Source organism: Oncorhynchus tshawytscha, unplaced genomic scaffold (genome assembly GCF_018296145.1).
Source record: "Oncorhynchus tshawytscha isolate Ot180627B unplaced genomic scaffold, Otsh_v2.0 Un_scaffold_6703_pilon_pilon, whole genome shotgun sequence".
NCBI classification, from domain to species: Eukaryota; Metazoa; Chordata; class Actinopteri; order Salmoniformes; family Salmonidae; genus Oncorhynchus; species Oncorhynchus tshawytscha.
The window spans coordinates 43735-67168 of record NW_024609792.1 but is presented as its reverse complement, the minus strand read 5'-3'; the positions used below and the strand labels follow the sequence as shown (position 1 = coordinate 67168).

The window sequence follows — 23434 nt, the reverse complement described above, 5'->3', positions numbered from 1 at the left end:
ACATTCTCTCAGAGCACACTGCTGATTTAGGGTGTGTGTGTCTCTCTCTCTCTCTCTCTCTCTGTCTCTCTCTCTCTCTCTGTCTCTCTCTCTGTGTATGTGTCTCTCTCTGTCTCTGTCTCTGTCTCTCTCTCTCTCTCTCTCTTCCACTCACTCTCTCTCTCTGTGTGTGTGTGTGTCTCTCTCTCTCTCTCTCTCTCTCTCTCTCTCTCTCTCTTTCTCTCTCTCTCTCTGTGTATGTGTGTAGGTGTGTGTGTGTCTCTCTCTCTCTCTCTCTCTCTCTCTCTCTCTCTCTCTCTCTCTCTCTGTCTCTGTGTCTCTGTCTCTCTGTGTCTCTGTGTCTCTGTGTCTCTGTGTCTCTGTGTCTCTGTGTATGTCAGATTGAGAGATAAATAAACCCAGATGCCCACAGCAGTAGATATCTCTATACTCTCCTATCATCTGTGCTTATTGTAGAGATGTCTAACTCTCCTACCATCTGTGTTTACTCTAGAGAGGTCTAACTCTCCTACCATCTGTGTTTACTCTAGAGATGTCTAACTCTCCTACCATCTGTGTTTACTCTAGAGATGTCTAACTCTCCTACCATCTGTGTTTACTCTAGAGATGTCTAACTCTCCTACCATCTGTGTTTACTCTAGAGATGTCTAACTCTCCTACCATCTGTGTTTACTCTAGAGAGGTCTAACTCTCCTACCATCTGTGTTTACTCTAGAGATGTCTAACTCTCCTACCATCTGTGTTTACTCTAGAGAGGTCTAACTCTCCTACCATCTGTGTTTACTCTAGAGATGTCTAACTCTCCTACCATCTGTGTTTACTCTAGAGATGTCTAACTCTCCTACCATCTGTGTTTACTCTAGAGATGTCTAACTCTCCTACCATCTGTGTTTACTCTAGAGATGTCTAACTCTCCTACCATCTGTGTTTACTGTAGAGAGGTATAACTCTCCTACCATCTGTGTTTACTCTAGAGAGGTCTAACTCTCCTACCATCTGTGTTTACTCTAGAGATGTCTAACTCTCCTATCATCTGTGTTTACTGTAGAGAGGTCTAACTCTCCTATCATCTGTGTTTACTCTAGAGAGGTCTAACTCTACTATCATCTGTGTTTACTGTAGAGAGGTCTAACTCTCCTATCATCTGTGTTTACTGTTGAGAGGTCTAACTCTCCTATCATCTGTGTTTACTGTAGAGAGGTATAACTCTCCTATCTGTGTTTACTGTAGAGATGTCTAACTCTCCTATCATCTGTGTTTACTCTAGAGATGTCTAACTCTCCTACCATCTGTGTTTACTCTAGAGATGTCTAACTCTCCTACCATCTGTGTTTACTCTAGAGATGTCTAACTCTCCTACCATCTGTGTTTACTCTAGAGAGGTCTAACTCTCCTACCATCTGTGTTTACTCTAGAGATGTCTAACTCTCCTACCATCTGTGTTTACTCTAGAGAGGTCTAACTCTCCTACCATCTGTGTTTACTCTAGAGATGTCTAACTCTCCTACCATCTGTGTTTACTCTAGAGATGTCTAACTCTCCTACCATCTGTGTTTACTCTAGAGATGTCTAACTCTCCTACCATCTGTGTTTACTCTAGAGATGTCTAACTCTCCTACCATCTGTGTTTACTCTAGAGAGGTATAACTCTCCTACCATCTGTGTTTACTCTAGAGAGGTCTAACTCTCCTACCATCTGTGTTTACTCTAGAGATGTCTAACTCTCCTATCATCTGTGTTTACTGTAGAGAGGTCTAACTCTCCTATCATCTGTGTTTACTCTAGAGAGGTCTAACTCTACTATCATCTGTGTTTACTGTAGAGAGGTCTAACTCTCCTATCATCTGTGTTTACTGTTGAGAGGTCTAACTCTCCTATCATCTGTGTTTACTGTAGAGAGGTATAACTCTCCTATCTGTGTTTACTGTAGAGATGTCTAACTCTCCTATCATCTGTGTTTACTCTAGAGAGGTCTAACTCTCCTATCATCTGTGTTTACTCTAGAGGTCTAACTCTCCTATCATCTGTGTTTACTGTAGAGAGGTATAACTCTCCTATCGTCTGTGTTTACTGTAGAGAGATCTGAGTAGATGTACTGAGTAGATGTACTGAGTAGATGTACTGAGTAAATGTACTGAGTAGATGTACTGAGTAGATGTACTGAGTAGATGTGCCGAGTAAATGTACTGAGTAAATGTACTGAGTAGATGTGCTGAGTAGATGTACTGAGTAGATGTACTGAGTAAAGTGTGTTGTGTAGGTGGTTTTCCTACCAGGGTTTGGCTGTCTCTACATAGATGTCGTCCATCAGGGTGGCACAGTCATCCTCACCCTGGCACCAGAGGGCAGTGTGGACTCTGTCATGAGCCTGCACAACAGGTAACCTTTAACCCCTAACCCCTAACATCTAACCCCTAACCTCTAACTCAGCGTGGACTCTGTCATGAGCCTGCACAACAGGTAACCTCTAACCCCTTACCCCTAACCGCTAACCCCAACCTCTAACCCCCAACCCCTAACTCAGCGTGGACTCTGTCATGAGCCTGCACAACAGGTAACCTCTAACCCCTAACCTCCAACCTCTAACCCCACCTCTAACCCCCAACCTCTAATCCCTAACCTCTAACGCCTAACCTCTAACCTCTAATCCCTAACCACCAACCCCCAACCTCTAACGCCTAACCTCTAACCTCTAACCCCTAACCTTTAACCTCTAACCCTACTACAGGAGAGACAAACAATACAATATATTTGTATGATAATAAAATATATGATTTTTGGTTTGTTTTAATGTATAATTGATAATAATGAGCAGTTAATTATAACAACATTAGCAGGTCATAGTTCACCCTGACAAAGGATGCCGGACATATTGTCGTTCACCACTGGGGGGCGCTGTAACCCCTGTTCTGTGTAAACCCCTGCCATCCCTTTTGCATTGATTTAAAGGATCAACATGACTGATTGGTATCTGTCTCTCAGGACGTCCAATCGGAAGCTGGCATTCAGGGTGTTGCTGAGCGAGGCCAGTGTGTCGCTGAGTGATGACATCACCAGTCGTCACCGTGGAGCTCTTGAGGCTGACTCTGTCCAAACTGCTACTGAACCTGTGTCCTGCCCGTCTGGGTGACTCTGGCATGGGGCTGGTCACCGCCGGGATGGGAGAGGCCTGTCTGGTCGAAGTCCACTGTGCCAGCCTGCAGGTGGGTGTCATTTTATAGGTCACCTGACGAAGGCTGTTTATAGGTCACCTGACGAAGGCTGTTTATAGGTCACCTGACGAAGACTGTTTATAGGTCACCTGACGAAGGCTGTTTATAGGTCACCTGATGAAGGCTGTTTATAGGGTCACCTGACGAAGGCTGTTTATAGGTCACCTGACGAAGGCTGTTTATAGGTCACCTGATGAAGGCTGTTTATAGGTCACCTGACGAAGGCTGTTTCAGCCAAAACAGTGTATCTGCATGAAGGAGTAAAGCACAGGAGCAACATGGAGGCTTTTATCTCTTCATCGACTGTGAAATAACACAAAACGTCTTCTGTAAAATATAAAACTAGAAAAGGTACATTTCCTGCTTCAGCCATCTAAATATCTTCCTGTGTACAGTATAGATCTACACTATATATATCTATATTAACTAGACGTTCTCTTCCAGGTGGATAACTACAGTATAGATCTACACTAACTAGATATTCCTCTGTTCTCTTCCAGGTGGATAACTATAGTATAGATCTACACTATATATATCTACACTAACTAGATATTCCTCTGTTCTCTTCCAGGTGGATAACTACAGTATAGAGCTACACTAACTAGATATTCCTCTGTTCTCTTCCAGGTGGATAACTATAGTATAGATCTACACTATATATATCTACACTAACTAGATATTCCTCTGTTCTCTTCCAGGTGGATAACTATAGTATAGATCTACACTATATATATCTACACTAACTAGATATTCCTCTGTTCTCTTCCAGGTGGATAACTATAGTATAGATCTACACTATATATATCTATATTAACTAGACGTTCTCTTCCAGGTGGATAACTACAGTATAGATCTACACTAACTAGATATTCCTCTGTTCTCTTCCAGGTGGATAACTATAGTATAGATCTACACTATATATATCTACACTAACTAGATATTCCTCTGTTCTCTTCCAGCTGGATAACTACAGTATAGATCTACACTAACTAGATATTCCTCTGTTCTCTTCCAGCTGGATAACTACAGTATAGAGCTACACTAACTAGATATTCCTCTGTTCTCTTCCAGGTGGATAACCAGCTGTATAACCGTGCCAGCTTCCACTTCCCAGTGTTGTTGTGCCAGGAGCAGTGTGTGGAGCTCCCCCTCTGGACCAGCGATGCCAACCCCACCACCTCACTACAGGCCCTGGAGGAGTTTAAGGCATCATGCTTCCTCCAGCTGGGACTCACCTTGGACAGGTATAATACCATGTCATCACTTTGTTGGCCGTGGAAGTAATACCAATATCAGCATACCAACTATACAGCATCATGAATACAGCACCATTATTACAGCATCATTAATACAGCATCATGAATAATACAGCATCATTAATAATACAGCATCACTAATACAATATCATTAATACAGCATCATTAATACAGCATTGTGAATACAGCATCATTAATACAGCATCACTAATACAACATCATTAATACATCATCATTAATACAGCATCACTAATACAGCATCACTAATACAACATCATTAATACAGCATCACTAATACAATATCATTATTACAGCATCATTAATACAGCATCACTAATACAGCATCACTAATACAACATCATTAATACAGCATCATCATTAATACGGCATCATTAATACAGCATCATGAATACAGCATCATTAATACAGCATCATTAATACAGCATCATTAATATGGCATCATGAATAATACAGCATCATTAATACATCATCATTAATAATACAGCATCATGAATAATACAGCATCATTATTACAGCATCATCATCATCATTAATACAGCATCATGAATTCAGCATCATTATTACAGCATCATTATCATTATTACAGCATCATTATTACAGCATCATCATCATTATTACAGCATCATTATTACAGCAACATCATCATCATTATTACAGCATCATCATCATGTATACAGCATCATTATTCCAGCATCATCATCATTATTACAGCATCATTATCATTATTACAGCATCATTATTACAGCATCATCATCATTATTACAGCATCATCATCATGTATACAGCATCATTATTCCAGCATCATCATCATTATTACAGCATCATTATCATTATTACAGCATCATTATCACAATACAAGGAAAGCAGATCTTTCCATCTTTGTCCCTTGTGAGACACCGTCCAGACATGCCATGTATCCCATATTGAGTCCTCTGGTCCTCCTCTGTTCAATAGCCTGCTGCTGGTTGAGGTAAAACTGCTCCTGTTCTGTTGTCACTGACTGGGGCCTTGTATTTACTACAGGGAGGGCTACAGTGTGGACCAGCTGACCTTACACATCAAACCAGCCCGTCTCTACCTAGAGGACACCTTCGTCTACTACATCAAGACTCTGTTTCACACCTACATCCCAGACTCAGCCCTGGCCCCTTCCCCGGGCCCTTACCCCTCGGAGCGCTACGGGGGTCCCCTGCTCCCGGAGACCGTCGTTCGGTCCATCCCAGCCCTGGTGCACCCTCTGAGGCTGCAGCGCCTGGTCATTCAGCCGGTCGACCTGTTGGTCAGCATCCACGCCTCTCTGAAGCTCTACATCGCCTCGGATCACACACCGTTGTCATTCTCCCTGTTCGACAGAGGACCGCTCTGTACTACAGCCAGACAGCTGATCCACGCACTCACCATGCACTATGCTGCCGGGCGCTGTTCAGAGCTGGTGAGTGTGTGTGTGTGTGTGTGTGTGTGTGTGTGTGTGTGTGTGTGTGTGTGTGTGTGTGTGTGTGTATATACACCACCACTCAGACTGTGTGTGTGTGTGTGTGTGTGTGTGTGTGTGTGTGTGTGTGTGTGCATTTACACCTGAATAACCAGATATATGCAGCTGTAACTCCCCACATCTAGTTCACTGGTCTGTATAGACTACAGCTGTATCTGGTCTGTATAGACTACAGCTGTATCTGGTCTGTATAGACTACAGCTGTATCTGGTCTGTATAGACTACAGTAGGGAGGGAGGGAGGGAGGAGAAGGAGCCTATAAATATCACTGATCTCTCTCTCTCTCCCTCTCTCCCTCCCTCCCTCCCTCCCTCTCTCTCTCTCCCCCTCTCTCTCTCTCTCTCTCTCCCCCCTCTCTCTCTCTCCCTCTCTCTCTCTCTCTCTCTCTCTCCCTCTCCCCCTCCCTCTCTCCCTCCCTCCCTCCCTCCCTCCCTACCCCCTCTCCCTCTCCCTCTCTCCAGGCTGGGTGGTGGGGTCTCTGGATCTCCTTGGTAGTCCTGCCAGTCTGGTACGGTCCATTGGTAACGGAGTATCAGACTTCTTCCGTCTGCCATACGAGGGTTTGACCCGGGGCCCCGGGGCCTTCGTCAGCGGAGTGTCACGAGGAACCACCTCATTCGTCAAACACATCTCTAAAGGTACCACATCTCTAATGGTACCATACCACATCTCTAATGGTACCGTACCACATCTCTAATGGTACCGTACCGCATCTCTAATGGTACCGTACCACATCTCTAATGGTACCATACCACATCTCTAGTGGTACCATAACACATCTCTAATGGTACCATACCACATCTCTAACACATCTCTAGTGGTACCATACCACATCTCTAATGGTACCATAACACATCTCTAATGGTACCATAACACATCTCTAATGGTACCATACCACATCTCTAATGGTACCATACCACATCTCTAATGGTACCACATCTCTAATGATACCATACCACATCTCTAATGGTACCGTACCGCATCTCTAATGGTACCATACCACATCTCTAATGGTATCGTACCACATCTCTAATGGAACCACATCTCTAAGTGTACCATACCGCATCTCTAATGATACCGTACCACATCTCTAATGGTACCGTACCGCATCTCTAATGATACCGTACCACATCTCTAATGGTACCGTACCACATCTCTAATGGAACCACATCTCTAATGGTACCGTATCGCATCTCTAATGATACCGTACCACATCTCTAATGGTACCGTACCACATCTCTAATGGTACCATACCACATCTCTAATGGTACCATAACACATCTCTAAAGGTACCATACCACATCTCTAGTACATCTCTAATGGTACCATACCACATCTCTAATGATACCATACCACATCTCTAATGATACCGTACCACATCTCTAATGGTACCATACCACATCTCTAATGGTACCCTACCGCATCTCTAATGGTGCCATACCACATCTCTAATGGTACCATACCACATCTCTAATGGAACCACATCTCTAATGGTACCATACCACATCTCTAATGGTACCGTACCGCATCTCTAATGATACCGTACCACATCTCTAATGGTACCGTACCACATCTCTAATGGTACCATACCACATCTCTAATGGTACCATAACACATCTCTAAAGGTACCATACCACATCTCTAGTACATCTCTAATGGTACCATACCACATCTCTAATGATACCATACCACATCTCTAATGATACCGTACCACATCTCTAATGGTACCATACCACATCTCTAATGGTACCCTACCGCATCTCTAATGGTGCCATACCACATCTCTAATGGTACCATACCACATCTCTAATGGAACCACATCTCTAATGGTACCATACCGCATCTCTAATGGTACCGTACCGCATCTCTAATGGTACCGTACCGCATCTCTAATGATACCGTACCACATCTCTAATGGTACCATACCACATCTCTAATGGTACCGTACCGCATCTCTAATGATACCGTACCACATCTCTAATGGTACCGTACCACATCTCTAATGGTACCATACCACATCTCTAATGGTACCATAACACATCTCTAAAGGTACCATACCACATCTCTAGTACATCTCTAATGGTACCATACCACATCTCTAATGATACCATACCACATCTCTAATGGAACCACATCTCTAATGGTACCATACCACATCTCTAATGGTACCGTACCGCATCTCTAATGATACCGTACCGCATCTCTAAAGGTACCGTACCACATCTCTAGTGGTACCATAACACATCTCTAAAGGTACCATACCACATCTCTAATGGTACCATACCACATCTCTAGTGGTACCATAACACATCTCTAAAGGTACCATACCACATCTCTAACACATCTCTAGTGGTACCATACCACATCTCTAATACATCTATAACAGTACCATACCACATCTCTAGTGGTACCATACCACATCTCTAATGGTACCATACCACATCTCTAATACATCTCTAATGGTACCATACCACATCTCTAATGGTACCATACCACATCTCTAATGGTACCATACCATAACACATCTCTAATGGTACCATACCACATCTCTAATGATACCATACCACATCTCTAATGGTACCATACCACATCTCTAATACATCTCTAGTGGTACCATAACACATCTCTAAAGGTACCATACCACATCTCTAACACATCTCTAGTGGTACCATACCACATCTCTAATACATCTATAACAGTACCATACCACATCTCTAGTGGTACCATAACACATCTCTAATACATCTCTAATGGTACCATACCACATCTCTAATGGTACCATACCACATCTCTAATACATCTCTAATGGTACCATACCACATCTCTAATACATCTCTAGTGGTACCATACCACATCTCTAGTGGTACCATAACACATCTCTAATGGTACCATACCACATCTCTAGTGCTACCATACCACATCTCTAATGGTACCATACCACATCTCTAGTGGTACCATAACACATCTCTAATACATCTCTAATGGTACCATACCACATCTCTAATGGTACCACATCTCTAAAGGTACCATACCACATCTCTAATGGTACCACATCTCTAAAGGTACCATACCACATCTCTAATGGTACCATACCACATCTCTAATGGTACCATACCACATCTCTAATACATCTCTAATGCTACCACATATCTAAAGGTACCATACCACAAATCTAATACATCTCTAATGGTACCATACCACATCTCTAATGGTACCACATCTATAATGGTACCATGCCACATCTCTAATACATATCTAATGGTACCATACCACATCTCTAACCTATGGTACCACATCTCTAATGGTACCACATCTCTAAAGGTACCACATCTCTAATGGTACCATACCACATCTCTAGGGGTACCATACCACATCTCTAAAGGTACCATACCACATCTCTAATACATCTCTAATGGTACCATACCACATCTCTAATGTTACCATACCACATCTCTAACACATCTCTAGTGGTACCATACCACATCTCTAATGGTACCATACCACATATCTAATGGTACCACATCTCTAATGGTACCATACCACATATCTAATGGTACCACATCTCTAATGATACCATACCACATCTCTAATGGTACCATACCACATCTCTAGTGGTACCATACCACATCTCTAAAGGTACCATACCACATCTCTAATACATCTCTAATGGTACCATACCACATCTCTAATGGTACCATACCACATCTCTAGTGGTACCATACCACATCTCTAAAGGTACCATACCACATCTCTAATACATCTCTAATGGTACCATACCACATATCTAATGGTACCATACCACAAATCTAATACATCTCTAATGGTACCATACCACATCTCTAAAGGTACCATACCACATCTCTAATGGTACCACATCTCTAATGGTACCATACCACATCTCTAATACATCTCTAATGGTACCATACCACATCTCTAATACATCTCTAATGGTACCATACCACATCTCTAATCTTACCATACCACATCTCTAATGGTACCATACCACATCTCTAATGGTACCATACCACATCTCTAGTGGTACCATACCACATCTCAAATATGTCTCTAATGGTACCATACCACATCTCTAATGATACCATACCACATCTTTAATTGTACCACATCTCTAATGGTACCACATCTCTGATGGTACCACATCTCTAAAGGTACCATACCACATCTCTAAAGGTACCATACCACATCTCTAATGGTACCATACCACATCTCTAATGGCACCATACCACATCTCTAATGGTACCATACCACATCTCTAATGGTACCATACCACATCTCTAATACATCTCTAATGGTACCATACCACATCTCTAATGCTACCACATATCTAAAGGTACCATACCACATCTCTAAAGGTACCATACCACATCTGTAATGGTACCACATCTCTAATGGTACCATACCACATCTCTAATACATCTCTAAAGGTACCATACCACATCTCTAACACATCTCTAGTGGTACCATACCACATCTCTAATGGTAACACATCTCTAAAGGTACCACATCTCTAAAGGTACCATACCACATCTCTAATACATCTCTAATGGTACCATACCACATCTCTAATGGTACCATACCACATCTTTAATGGTACCACATCTCTAAAGGTACCACATCTATAATGGTACCATACCACATCTCTAATGGTACCATACCACATCTCTAATGGTACCATACCACATCTCTAATACATCTCTAAAGGTACCATACCACATCTCTAACACATCTCTAGTGGTACCATACCACATCTCTAATGGTACCTCTAATGGTACCATACCACATCTCTAATACATCTCTAGTGGTACCATACCACATCTCTAGTGGTACCATACCACATCTCTAATGGTACCATACCACATCTCTAATGGTACCATACCACATCTCTAACACATCTCTAATGGTACCATACCACATCTTTAATGGTACCACATCTCTAAAGGTACCACATCTATAATGGTACCATACCACATCTCTAATGGTACCATACCTAGTGACGAGGCAGCCATTGGTCTGAAATATAAATTCAGGATTGTGCCTTTAAATCCTGTATATTTTAAACAGGTCTGGGAACAGGTTAGTCAGTTAGGTAATTCTCCTGTCTCTTCCTGTAGGCACGCTGACGTCCATCACCAACCTGGCGACCAGCCTGGCCAGGAACATGGACCGGCTGTCCCTGGACGAGGAGCACTATACCAGGCAGGAGGAGTGGAGGAGGCAGCTACCTGAGAGCCTGGGGGACGGACTCAGACAGGGCCTGTCTAGACTGGGCATCAGCCTACTGGGTGAGTAGAGTATAGTCACTTAGTCAGTCAGTCAGTCAGTCAGTCAGACAGCCAGTCAGTCAGTCAGACAGCCAGTCAGTTAGTCAGTCAGACAGCCAGTCAGTTAGCCAGTCAGTCAGTCAGTCAGTTAGCCAGTCACTCAGCCAACCAGTCATTCAGCCAGTTAGCCAGTCAGCCAGACAGTCAGTCAGTTAGCCAGTCACTCAGCCAACCAGTCATTCAGCCAGTTAGCCAGTCACTCAGCCAGTCAGACAGTCAGACAGTAGGTACAGTGGAGACAGAGAGTCAGTCAGTAGGTACAGTCAGTCAGTCAGTAGGTACAGTGGAGACACACAGACAGTCAGTCAGCCAGCCACTCAGTCAGTCAGCACAGTGGAGACCAGCATGGTCCCAATAAACACCTAGGGTCTCTCTGTTTCAAAGACACGAGAGAAACATCTACTTATGACAGGGGATATCTGGCTCCAAGGACCATGTTCTGATTGGTTGGGAGGTTAAATCCCTTAGTGGGACTGCTGTATCCACACTGTCAATCACAAACATTACTGGTATACAATATCCCTTTGATATAGACCAGAACTTCAGGAACCAATAATACTGTACTACATGACACTCTGTTGTACTACGTGATACTCTGTTGTAATACATGACACTCTGTTGTACTACATGACACTCTGTTGTACTACATGACACTCTGTTGTACTACATGACACTCTGTTGTACTACGTGATACTCTGTTGTACTACGTGATACTCTGTTGTACTACATGACACTCTGTTGTACTACATGCTACTCTGTTGTAATACATACTACTCTGTTGTAATACTCTGTAATACATGACACTCTGTTGTAATACTCTGTTGTACTACATGACACTCTGTTGTACTACATGACACTCTGTTGTACTACATGATACTCTGTTGTACTACATGATACTCTGTTGTACTACATGACACTCTGTTGTACTACATGATACTCTGTTGTAATACATACTACTCTGTTGTACTACATGACACTCTGTTGTAATACATACTACTCTGTTGTAATACTCTGTAATACATGACACTCTGTTGTACTACATGACACTCTGTTGTACTACATGACACTCTGTTGTACTACATGACACTCTGTTGTACTACATGACACTCTGTTGTACTACATGACACTCTGTTGTACTACATGACACTCTGTTGTACTACATGATACTCTGTTGTACTACATGACACTCTGTTGTACTACATGACACTCTGTTGTACTACATGACACTCTGTTGTACTACATGATACTCTGTTGTACTACATGACACTCTGTTGTACTACATGATACTCTGTTGTACTACATGATACTCTGTTGTACTACATGACACTCTGTTGTACTACATGATACTCTGTTGTAATACATACTACTCTGTTGTACTACATGACACTCTGTTGTACTACGTGATACTCTGTTGTAATACATGACACTCTGTTGTACTACATGACACTCTGTTGTACTACATGACACTCTGTTGTACTACATGACACTCTGTTGTACTACGTGATACTCTGTTGTACTACGTGATACTCTGTTGTACTACATGACACTCTGTTGTACTACATGACACTCTGTTGTACTACATGACACTCTGTTGTACTACATGACACTCTGTTGTACTACATGACACTCTGTTGTACTACATGACACTCTGTTGTACTACATGATACTCTGTTGTACTACATGATACTCTGTTGTACTACGTGATACTCTGTTGTCTCCAGGAGCGATAGCTGGCATCGTGGACCAGCCCATGTTGTAATACGTGATACTCTGTTATGATACTATGTTATAATACTCTGTTGTACTACTCTGTTGTACTACATAATACTCTGTTGTAATACGTGATCCTCTGTTGTCTCCAGGAGCGATAGCTGGCATCGTGGACCAGCCCATGTTGTAATACGTGATCCTCTGTTGTCTCCAGGAGCGATAGCTGGCATCGTGGACCAGCCCATGTTGTAATACGTGATCCTCTGTTGTCTCCAGGAGCGATAGCTGGCATCGTGGACCAGCCCATGCAGAACTTCCAGCGGGGTTCAGAGATGCAGAGTTCAGCAGGCAGCAAGGCCAAAGGGGTCATCTCTGGAGTGGGGAAAGGCATCGTGGGGGTCTTTACCAAACCTATAGGGGGCGCTGCAGAGCTGGTCTCGCAGACGGGATATGGTGGGTTCACACACTTCGCCGTTTATATTTTGAAAAGTTTGAGCTTTTATTTTACCACTGGCAGGTTAACTAAGAACAAATTCTTTATTTATGTACCTGAGATCGTTTTTTAACACATCACTTCAATAAGCATTTCTCAACGGCTGGCCATGCCTTCCGCCTGGCTACTCCAACCTCGGCCAACAGCTCCTCCCCGGCAGCTCCTCGCCCAAGCCTCTCCAAGTTCTCCTTTACCCAAATCCAGATAGCAGATGTTCTGAAAGAGCTGCAAAACCTGGACCCGTACAAATCAGCTGGGCTTGACAATCTGGACCCCCTATTTCTGAAACTATCCGCCGCCATTGTCGCAACCCCTATTACCAGCCTGTTCAACCTCTCTTTCATATCGTCTGAGATCCCCAAGGATTGAAAGCTGCCGCAGTCATCCCCCTTTCAAAGGGGGAGACACCCTGGACCCAAACTGTTACAGACCTATATCCATCCTGCCCTGCCTATCTAAGGTCTTCGAAAGCCAAGTCAACAAACAGGTCACTGACCATCTCGAATCCCACCGTACCTTCTCCGCTGTGCAATCTGGCTTCCGAGCCGGTCACGGGTGCACCTCAGCCACACTCAAGGTACTAAACGATATCATAACCGCCATCGATAAAAGACAGTACTGTGCAGCCGTCTTCATCGACCTTGCCAAGGCTTTCGACTCTGTCAATCACCATATTCTCATCGGCAGACTCAGTAGCCTCGGTTTTTCGGATGACTGCCTTGCCTGGTTCACCAATTACTTTGCAGACAGAGTTCAGTGTGTCAAATCGGAGGGCATGCTGTCCGGTCCTCTGGCAGTCTCTATGGGGGTACCACAGGGTTCAATTCTCGGGCCGACTCTTTTCTCTGTGTATATCAATGATGTTGCTCTTGCTGCGGGCGATTCCCTGATCCACCTCTACGCAGACGACACCATTCTATATACTTTCGGCCCGTCATTGGACACTGTGCTATCTAACCTCCAAACAAGCTTCAATGCCATACAACACTCCTTCCGTGGCCTCCAACTCCTCTTAAACGCTAGTAAAACCAAATGCATGCTTTTCAACCGATCGCTGCCTGCACCCGCATGCCCGACTAGCATCACCACCCTGGATGGTTCCGACCTTGAATATGTGGACATCTATAAGTACCTAGGTGTCTGGCTAGACTGCAAACTCTCCTTCCAGACTCATATCAAACACCTCCAATCAAAAATCAAATCAAGAGTCGGCTTTCTATTCCGCAACAAAGCCTCCTTCACTCACGCCGCCAAGCTTACCCTAGTAAAACTGACTATCCTACCAATCCTCGACTTCGGCGATGTCATCTACAAAATGGCTTCCAACACTCTACTCAGCAAACTGGATGCAGTATATCACAGTGCCATCCGTTTTGTCACTAAAGCACCTTATACCACCCACCACTGCGACTTGTATGCTCTAGTCGGCTGGCCCTCGCTACATATTCGTCGCCAGACCCACTGGCTCCAGGTCATCTACAAGTCCATGCTAGGTAAAGCTCCGCCTTATCTCAGTTCACTGGTCACGATGGCAACACCCATCCGTAGCACGCGCTCCAGCAGGTGTATCTCACTGATCATCCCTAAAGCCAACACCTCATTTGGCCGCCTTTCGTTCCAGTACTCTGCTGCCTGTGACTGGAACGAATTGCAAAAATCGCTGAAGTTGGAGACTTTATCTCCCTCACCATCTTCAAACATCAGCTATCTGAGCAGCTAACCGATCGCTGCAGCTGTACATAGTCTATTGGTAAATAGCCCACCCATTTTCACCTACCTCATCCCCATACTGTTTTTATTTATTTACTTTTCTGCTCTTTTGCACACCAATATCTCTACCTGTACATGACCATCTGATCATATATCACTCCAGTGTTAATCTGCAAAATTGTAACTATTCGTCTACCTCCTCATGCCTTTTGCACACATTGTACATTGTATATAGACTCCCCCTTTGTTTTCTACTGTGTTATTGACTTGTTAATTTGTTTATTCCATGTGTAACTCTGTGTTGTCTGCTCACACTGCTATGCTTTATCTTGGCCAGGTCGCAGTTGTAAATGAGAACTTGTTCTCAACTAGCCTACCTGGTTAAATAAAGGTGAAATAAAAAAAAAAAAAAAAAATCACTGTTCAACAGTAGTGGACACACCTCCAGTCCACCCAACACAGTTTATTCAGGCCTGACGAAGAGACATTTCTGGTCGAAAACGTTAAAGTTTATTGTATGGGAGCATTTCAACGCTTTTACACTTGACTACAAGTCCCCTCCTAGCGGTATGCTAACATACAGATTACTCCCTCCCTGGGGGTCCTAGCGGTATGCTAACATACAGATTACTCCCTCCCTGGGGGTCCTAGCGGTATGCTAACATACAGATTACCCCCTCCCTGGGGGTCCTAGCGGTATGCTAACATACAGATTACTCCCTCCCTGGGGGTCCTAGCGGTATGCTAACATACAGATTACTCCCTCCCTCAACAGTACTGTAGGCCTGCTGTAGTGTTCTGTCCTAGCGGTATGCTAACATACAGATTACTCCCTCCCTCAACAGTACTGTAGGCCTGCTGTAGTGTTCTGTCCTAGCGGTATGCTAACATACAGATTACTCCCTCCCTGGGGGTCCTAGCGGTATGCTAACATACAGATTACTCCCTCAACAGTACTGTAGGCCTGCTGTAGTGTTCTGTCCTGGGGCTCCTAGCGGTATGCTAACATCCAGATTACTCCCTCCCTCAACAGTACTGTAGGCCTGCTGTAGTGTTCTGTTCTGGGGGTCCTGGCGGTATGCTAACACACAGTAGTTATGCTCCCTCCAAGGAGCCCTAGCGGTCCTACCGTAGCGGTATGCTAACAGGCTGTAATACCCAGTCTATGGGGTGGTAGCAGTCCTAGCGTACCGGTATGCTAACAGGCTGTAATACCCAGTCTATGGGGTGGTAGCAGTCCTAGCGTACCGGTATGCTAACAGGCTGTAATACCCAGTCTATGGGGTGGTAGCGGTCCTAGCATAGTGGTAGGCTAACAGAATGTAATACCCAGTCTGTGGGGTGGTAGCGGTCCTAGCATAGTGGTAGGCTAACAGGCTGTAATACCCAGTCTATGGGGTGATAGCAGTCCTAGCGGTATGCTAACAGGCTGTAATACCCAGTCTGTGGGGTGGTAGCAGTCCTAGCGTACCGGTATGCTAACAGGCTGTAATACCCAGTCTATGGGGTGGTAGCGGTCCTAGCATAGTGGTAGGCTAACAGAATGTAATACCCAGTCTGTGGGGTGGTAGCGGTCCTAGCATAGTGGTAGGCTAACAGGCTGTAATACCCAGTCTATGGGGTGGTAGCAGTCCTAGCGGTATGCTAACAGGCTGTAATACCCAGTCTGTGGGGTGGTAGCGGTCCTAGCATAGTGGTAGGCTACCAGAATGTAATGCACAGTCTGTGGGGTGGTAGCGGTCCTAGCATCGTGGTAGGCTAACAGGATGTAATGCCCAGTCTGTGGGTGGTATCGGTCTTAGCTTAAGCATATGCTATCTAGTAGGTGTGGAAGTTCAGTCCTCTTGGCCCTGGAGGGTTTATTAACTGGGCCCTGGAGGGTTTATTAACTGGGCCCTGGAGGGTTGACTAACTGGGCCCTGGAGGGTTTACTAACTGGGCCCTGGAGGGTTTACTAACTGGGCCCTGGAGGGTTTACTAACTGGGCCCTGGAGGGTTTATTAACTGGGCCTTGGAGGGTTTATTAACTGGGCGCCCTGGATGGTTTATTAACTGGGCCCTGGACTTTATTAACTGGGCTGCTGCTGAAAGCCCCAATGATGTCACTAAACTTCTGGAGGAGTTTATAGTTTATTAAAGACAGGGGGAGTGGAGAAGAGGAGGGAGGGAAGGGGGAGGGAGGGAAGAGGGAGGGGAGGAGGAGGAGGGAAGGAAGGCTGTGAGGAGAGGAGGAGAGGTGAGGGTGAGTTTTTGTGTTAGCCAGCACTAACAGCTCAGCGCGACAGAACATAAATATTAAATTAAGTGAGCAGCTGTGTGTCAGAACCATGGTACCCCGGGGACTGATGCTAATCTAGCTCCCCTAGCTAGCTACACACATACCCACACTCTGTGTGTCAGAACCATGGTACCCTGGGGACTGATGCTAATCTAGCTCCCCTAGCTAGCTACACACATACCCACACTATGTGTGTCAGAACCATGGTACCCCGGGGACTGATGCTAATCTAGCTCCCCTAGCTAGCTACACACATACCCACACTCTGTGTGTCAGAACCATGGTACCCCGGGGACTGATGCTAATCTAGCTCCCCTAGCTAGCTACACACATACCCACACTATGTGTGTCAGAACCATGGTACCCCGGGGACTGATGCTAATCTAGCTACACACATACCCACACTATGTGTGTCAGAACCATGGTACCCCGGGGACTGATGCTAATCTAGCTACACACATACCCACACTATGTGTGTCAGAACCATGGTACCCCGGGGACTGATGCTAATCTAGCTCCCATAGCTAGCTACACACATACCCACACTCTGTGTGTCAGAACCATGGTACCCTGGGGACTGATGCTAATCTAGCTCCCATAGCTAGCTACACACATACCCACACTCTGTGTGTCAGAACCATGGTACCCTGGGGACTGATGCTAATCTAGCTCCCCTAGCTAGCTACACACATACCCACACTATGTGTGTCAGAACCATGGTACCCGGGGACTGATGCTAATCTAGCTCCCCTAGCTAGCTACACACATACCCACAGTATGTGTGTCAGAACCATGGTACCCCGGGGACTGATGCTAATCTAGCTCCCTAGCTAGCTACACACATACCCACAGTATGTGTGTCAGAACCATGGTACCCCGGGGACTGATGCTAATCTAGCTCCCTTAGCTAGCTACACACATACCCACACTATGTGTGTCAGAACCATGGTACCCCGGGGACTGATGCTAATCTAGCTCCCCTAGCTAGCTACACACATACCCACACTATGTGTGTCAGAACCATGGTACCCCGGGACTGATGCTAATCTAGCTCCCCTAGCTAGCTACACCCACACTATGTGTGTCAGAACCATGGTACCCTGGGGACTGATGCTAATCTAGCTCCCCAGCTAGCTACACACACACACATAAACACACATACCCACGCTCTGTGTGTGTGTGTATTTTGGAATGTACTCTAGCGCACACACGCATAAACACACACTGCTAGAGTACATTCCACAACACACAAGGCGGGGGGCAGGTTCCACAACACACAAGGCGGCGGGGGGGGCCACAACGGGGGCAGGTTCCACAAGGCGGGGGGCAGGTTCCACAACACACAAGGCATGTTTTATGTTTTAAAATGCATGATGTCATCAAGTCACTTCACGGCTGACAGGAAGACGAGGCAAGAAGCTGCACATGTAGACACACACACACAGGAACACACACACACACAGGAACACACACACATGCAGGAACACACTCATCCTGTGGGACTTGGAGACTCAGTCTACTGTACACTGAACCTTTCTGCTTTGATCTACTCTATGTGTGTGTGTGTGTGGTGTGTGTGTGTGTGGTGTGTGTGTGTGTGTGTGTGTGTGTTGTTGTCCTGAGCAGGTATCCTTCATGGAGCTGGTCTCTGGCAGCTCCCCAAACAGCTGTACCTCCCAGCAGACCAGAAGTCAGCCCTCGCGCCCAACAGCCACGTCAAATACGTCTGGTAAGAACTGAACTCTATAACACACACACATACACACAGCCCCGGTCCCCACACACACACACACACACAGCCCCGGTCCCCACACACACACACACAGCCCCGGTCCCCACACACACACACACACAGCCCCGGTCCCCACACACACACACACACACACACACACACACACACAGCCCCGGTCCCCACCCACCCACCCACCCACCCACCCACCCACACACACACACACAGCCCCGGTCCCCACCCACACACACACACACACACACACACACACACACACAGCCCCGGGTCCCCACCCACACACCCACCCACACACACACACCCACCCACCCACCCACCAACAGCCACCCACCCACCCACCCGCCCACCAACAGCCACCCACCCACCCACCCGCCCACCAACAGCCACCCACCCACCCACCCGCCCACCAACAGCCACCCACCCACCCACACACACCCACCCACCCACCCACCCACCCCACCCACCTGTCTGAAAGGAAGGGATCCCCTTGCTTCCCCATCAAGCTGCAGGAACGGAGGAGCAAACTGAAGTAGAGAGGAGATTCACAAACTCTTGGAGGACCGTGGATTGGATTTATTAATTCGACAGGGACATTCATCAACATTACAGTAATGAAACATCCATGTAAATGTCCTGGGAAGGTCAGGGCGAATACACAGCCGCTACGCAAACACAAATACACAGCCGCTACGCAAACACAAATACACAGCCGCTACGCAAACACAAATACACAGCCGCTACGCAAACACAAATACACACGCAAACCGCTACGCAAAAATACACAAATACACAAATCACAGCCGCTACGCAAACTAAATACTCAAAAAACCCCATAGGAATACATTACACCCAATACAATATGATTCTATCAACAAAACCCCATAGGAATACATTACACCCACTACAATATGATCTGTTAAATCACGCTGTCATCAGCTGTCCTCTTACATATGAGGAGACACAGGGAACTCAGGTGTTCAGGCTCGGTTTGATTTGAGCCGTGATTTAAAAAGGTAGAATAGTGTAGTAATCAGTTTGTCAAGTCTATGGGTAGTGCATTCCAGTATGTTGTAGCTGAGAGGGCTGATTGGCTGAGAGGGCTGATTGGCTGAGTCTGAAATGGACAACGCCGTCCCCTGTAGTTACTGCCCTTGTTATCCTGGAGGTGGTTTCCTTCAGCATGGCCAGCAGAACCGCCCTGCATCCCACTGCTGAAACTAAGCAGGTTTGGTCCTGGTCGGTCTGGGAGACCAGACGTGTGGTAGTGTTTGAATAGGTACAACATATCTAGTGATTTAACATGTGTGGTAGTGTTTGAATAGGTACAACATATCTAGTGATTTAACATGTGAGGTAGTGTTTGATAGTGATTTAACATGTGTGGTAGTGTTTGAATAGGTACAACATATCTAGTGATTTAACATGTGAGGTAGTGTTTGAATAGGTACAACATATCTAGTGATTTAACATGTGTGGTAGTGTTTGAATAGGTACAACATATCTAGTGATTTAACATGTGAGGTAGTGTTTGAATAGGTACAACATATCTAGTGATTTAACATGTGAGGTAGTGTTTGAATAGGTACAACATATCTAGTGATTTAACATGTGTGGTAGTGTTTGAATAGGTACAACATATCTAGTGATTTAACATGTGTGATAGTGATTTAACATGTGAGGTAGTGTTTGAATAGGTACAACATATCTAGTGATTTAACATGTGTGATAGTGTTTGAATAGGTACAACGTATCTAGTGATTTAACATGTGTGGTAGTGTTTGAATAGATACAACATATCTAGTGATAGTGTTTGAATAGGTACAACATATCTAGTGATTTAACATGTGTGGTAGTGTTTGAATAGGTACAACATATCTAGTGATTTAACATGTGTGATAGTGTTTGAATAGGTACAACATATCTAGTGACTTAACATGTGTGCATACATTTGTATGGACATACTGGTCACCTATGGTCATGTGGTCTAATGGGGTTCTTGTATATTCATCTGTCGGCTGACCTCTGTCTCCTCTTCCTCCCTCCACTCCCCAGGAAGATGCTCCAGTCCCTGGGTCGTCCAGAGGTTCACATGTCCCTGGAGGTGGTGATCGTGTCCGGGTCGGGTCAGGAGCATGCTGGGTGTCTGCTGCTGACAGGGGAGGTGGTGTTTGTGGTCAGTCTGTCTGAAGACACACAGCAGCAGGCCTTCCCCATCACCGAGGTGGCCTGTCAACAAGACCCCCACCACCTGGGAGCGCTGACCCTCACGCTGCAGCAGCAGAGACTCACCAACGATGTAGAGGTAGGGGGTGAGGGGGGGGTGAGGGGGTAGGAGAGGGTGAGGTAGGGGGGGATGGGATGATAGGGGTGAGGGGGATGAGAGGGGGTGAGGGGGTAGGAGAGGGTGAGGTAGGGGGATGGGATGATAGGGGTGAGGGGGTGAGAGGGGTGAGGGGGTAGGAGAGGGTGAGGTAGGGGGATGGGATGATAGGGGTGAGGGGGATGAGAGGGGGTGAGGGGGTGAGAGGGGGGGTGAGGGGGTAGGAGAGGGTGAGGTAGGGGTGAGGGGGTAGGAGAGGGTGAGGTAGGGGGATGGGATGATAGGGGTGAGGGGGTGAGAGGGGGTGAGGGGGGGTAGGAGAGGGTGAGGTAGGGGTGAGGGGGTAGGAGAGGGTGAGGTAGGGGGATGGGATGATAGGGGTGAGGGGGTGAGGGGGTAGGAGAGGGTGAGGTAGGGGGATGGGATGATAGGGGTGAGGGGGATGAGAGGGGGTGAGGGGGTAGGAGAGGGTGAGGTAGGGGTGAGGGGGTGAGAGGGGTGAGGGGGGTAGGAGAGGGTGAGGTAGGGGGATGGGATGATAGGGGTGAGGGGGATGAGAGGGGGTGAGGGGGTAGGAGAGGGTGAGGGGGGGTAGGAGAGGGTGAGGTAGGGGGATGGGATGATAGGGGTGAGGGGGTAGGTGAGGTGAGGGATGGTAGGGGTTGTGAGGGTGAGGGTAAGGGGGGGGGGTGAGGGAGGGTAGGGGTTGTGAGGGTGAGGGTAGGGGTGAGGGAGGGGAGGTGGGGGATGATAGGGGTGGGGGAGGTGAGGGTGAGGGAGTGGAGGGAGTGGAGGGTGAGGGAGGGGAGGTGGGGGATGGAGGGTAGGGGAGGTGAGGGAGTGGAGGGTGAGGGTAGGGGTGAGGGAGTGGAGGGTGATCACCATATGGTCATTCAGCAGAAGTGTTTATCCTTGGCCAACTACAGTGAACAAAAATATTCAGATTTCCGAACATGCAGGAAACATCACTAAACTCCTTCCTCTCCTTCCCTCCCTCCTCCCTCCCCTCCTCCTCCCCCTCCCTCCCCTCCTCCTCCCCCTCCCCTCCTCCCCCTCCTCCCTCCCCCCTCCTCCCTCCTCCCCTCCTCCTCCCTCCTCCCCCTCCCTCCTCCCTCCCTCCCCCTCCTCCCCCTCCTCCCCCCCCTCCCCCTCCCTCCTCCCCCTCCCCTCAGGGTGACAGTGGGAGGGAGTGGTTGTCAGAGCAGCAGTATGGTCGCCTGGTGGACTATGTGACTCGTGCGTCTGCGTTCCTCTCCCCCGTCGGCCTCGTCTGGTCTCCAGCAGGCTCCTCCCATCACCCCTTTACAGAGCCGAGCCTCCGCCCGCCACCTGTCACCAAGACCTACCGTTTACCTGGTCAGCCCCCTTTACCCACGCTGCCGTGTTCGTCCCAAGTTCACCATGGTCAAGAACAAGGCGCTGCGGACATCGGCTTCCACTGACACACACCTTTACAGAGACACACCTGGACAGAGACACACCTGGACACACACACACACCTTTACAGAGACCCTGACACACACTCGTACAGACACACACACACCTGTTGAACTCTCTCTTTAGGTTGAACATCCACAAACTGCCTTTAATGTCCTCTGTGCAATAAGAAGCAGTTCCCCCTCTCATAGAACAAGGGAAGACGGTTTAAACTGATTTACTCTTTAACATTTCAACAAAACACCTGTGGCAATGAACACTAATGTCGAGGAGACTGGAGGGGCTACAGTACGTTCCAAATGCCACACTAATCCCTATATAGTGCACTACTATAGACCAGGACCCACCCTAATCCCTATATAGTGCACTACTATAGACCAGGACTCACCCTATTTCCTATATAGTGCACTACTATAGAC

General features: G+C 46.4%; 1 protein-coding gene across 1 annotated transcript in view; it reads left to right on the top strand.

Annotated features, from left to right (window-relative positions):
• LOC112240893 (vacuolar protein sorting-associated protein 13B) overlaps nucleotides 1-23434 on the top strand; it is a 407100-nt gene extending 383666 nt beyond the window's left edge. The window contains 13 exon segments of the mRNA XM_042318131.1: nucleotides 2261-2379; nucleotides 2983-3063; nucleotides 3065-3203; nucleotides 4284-4456; nucleotides 5513-5904; nucleotides 5907-5921; nucleotides 6443-6619; nucleotides 11111-11281; nucleotides 13307-13483; nucleotides 19138-19240; nucleotides 21311-21560; nucleotides 22751-22927; nucleotides 22929-23434. Of these exon segments, the coding sequence (XP_042174065.1) occupies nucleotides 2261-2379; nucleotides 2983-3063; nucleotides 3065-3203; nucleotides 4284-4456; nucleotides 5513-5904; nucleotides 5907-5921; nucleotides 6443-6619; nucleotides 11111-11281; nucleotides 13307-13483; nucleotides 19138-19240; nucleotides 21311-21560; nucleotides 22751-22927; nucleotides 22929-23141 (2187 nt within the window). The 3' untranslated portion in view covers nucleotides 23142-23434.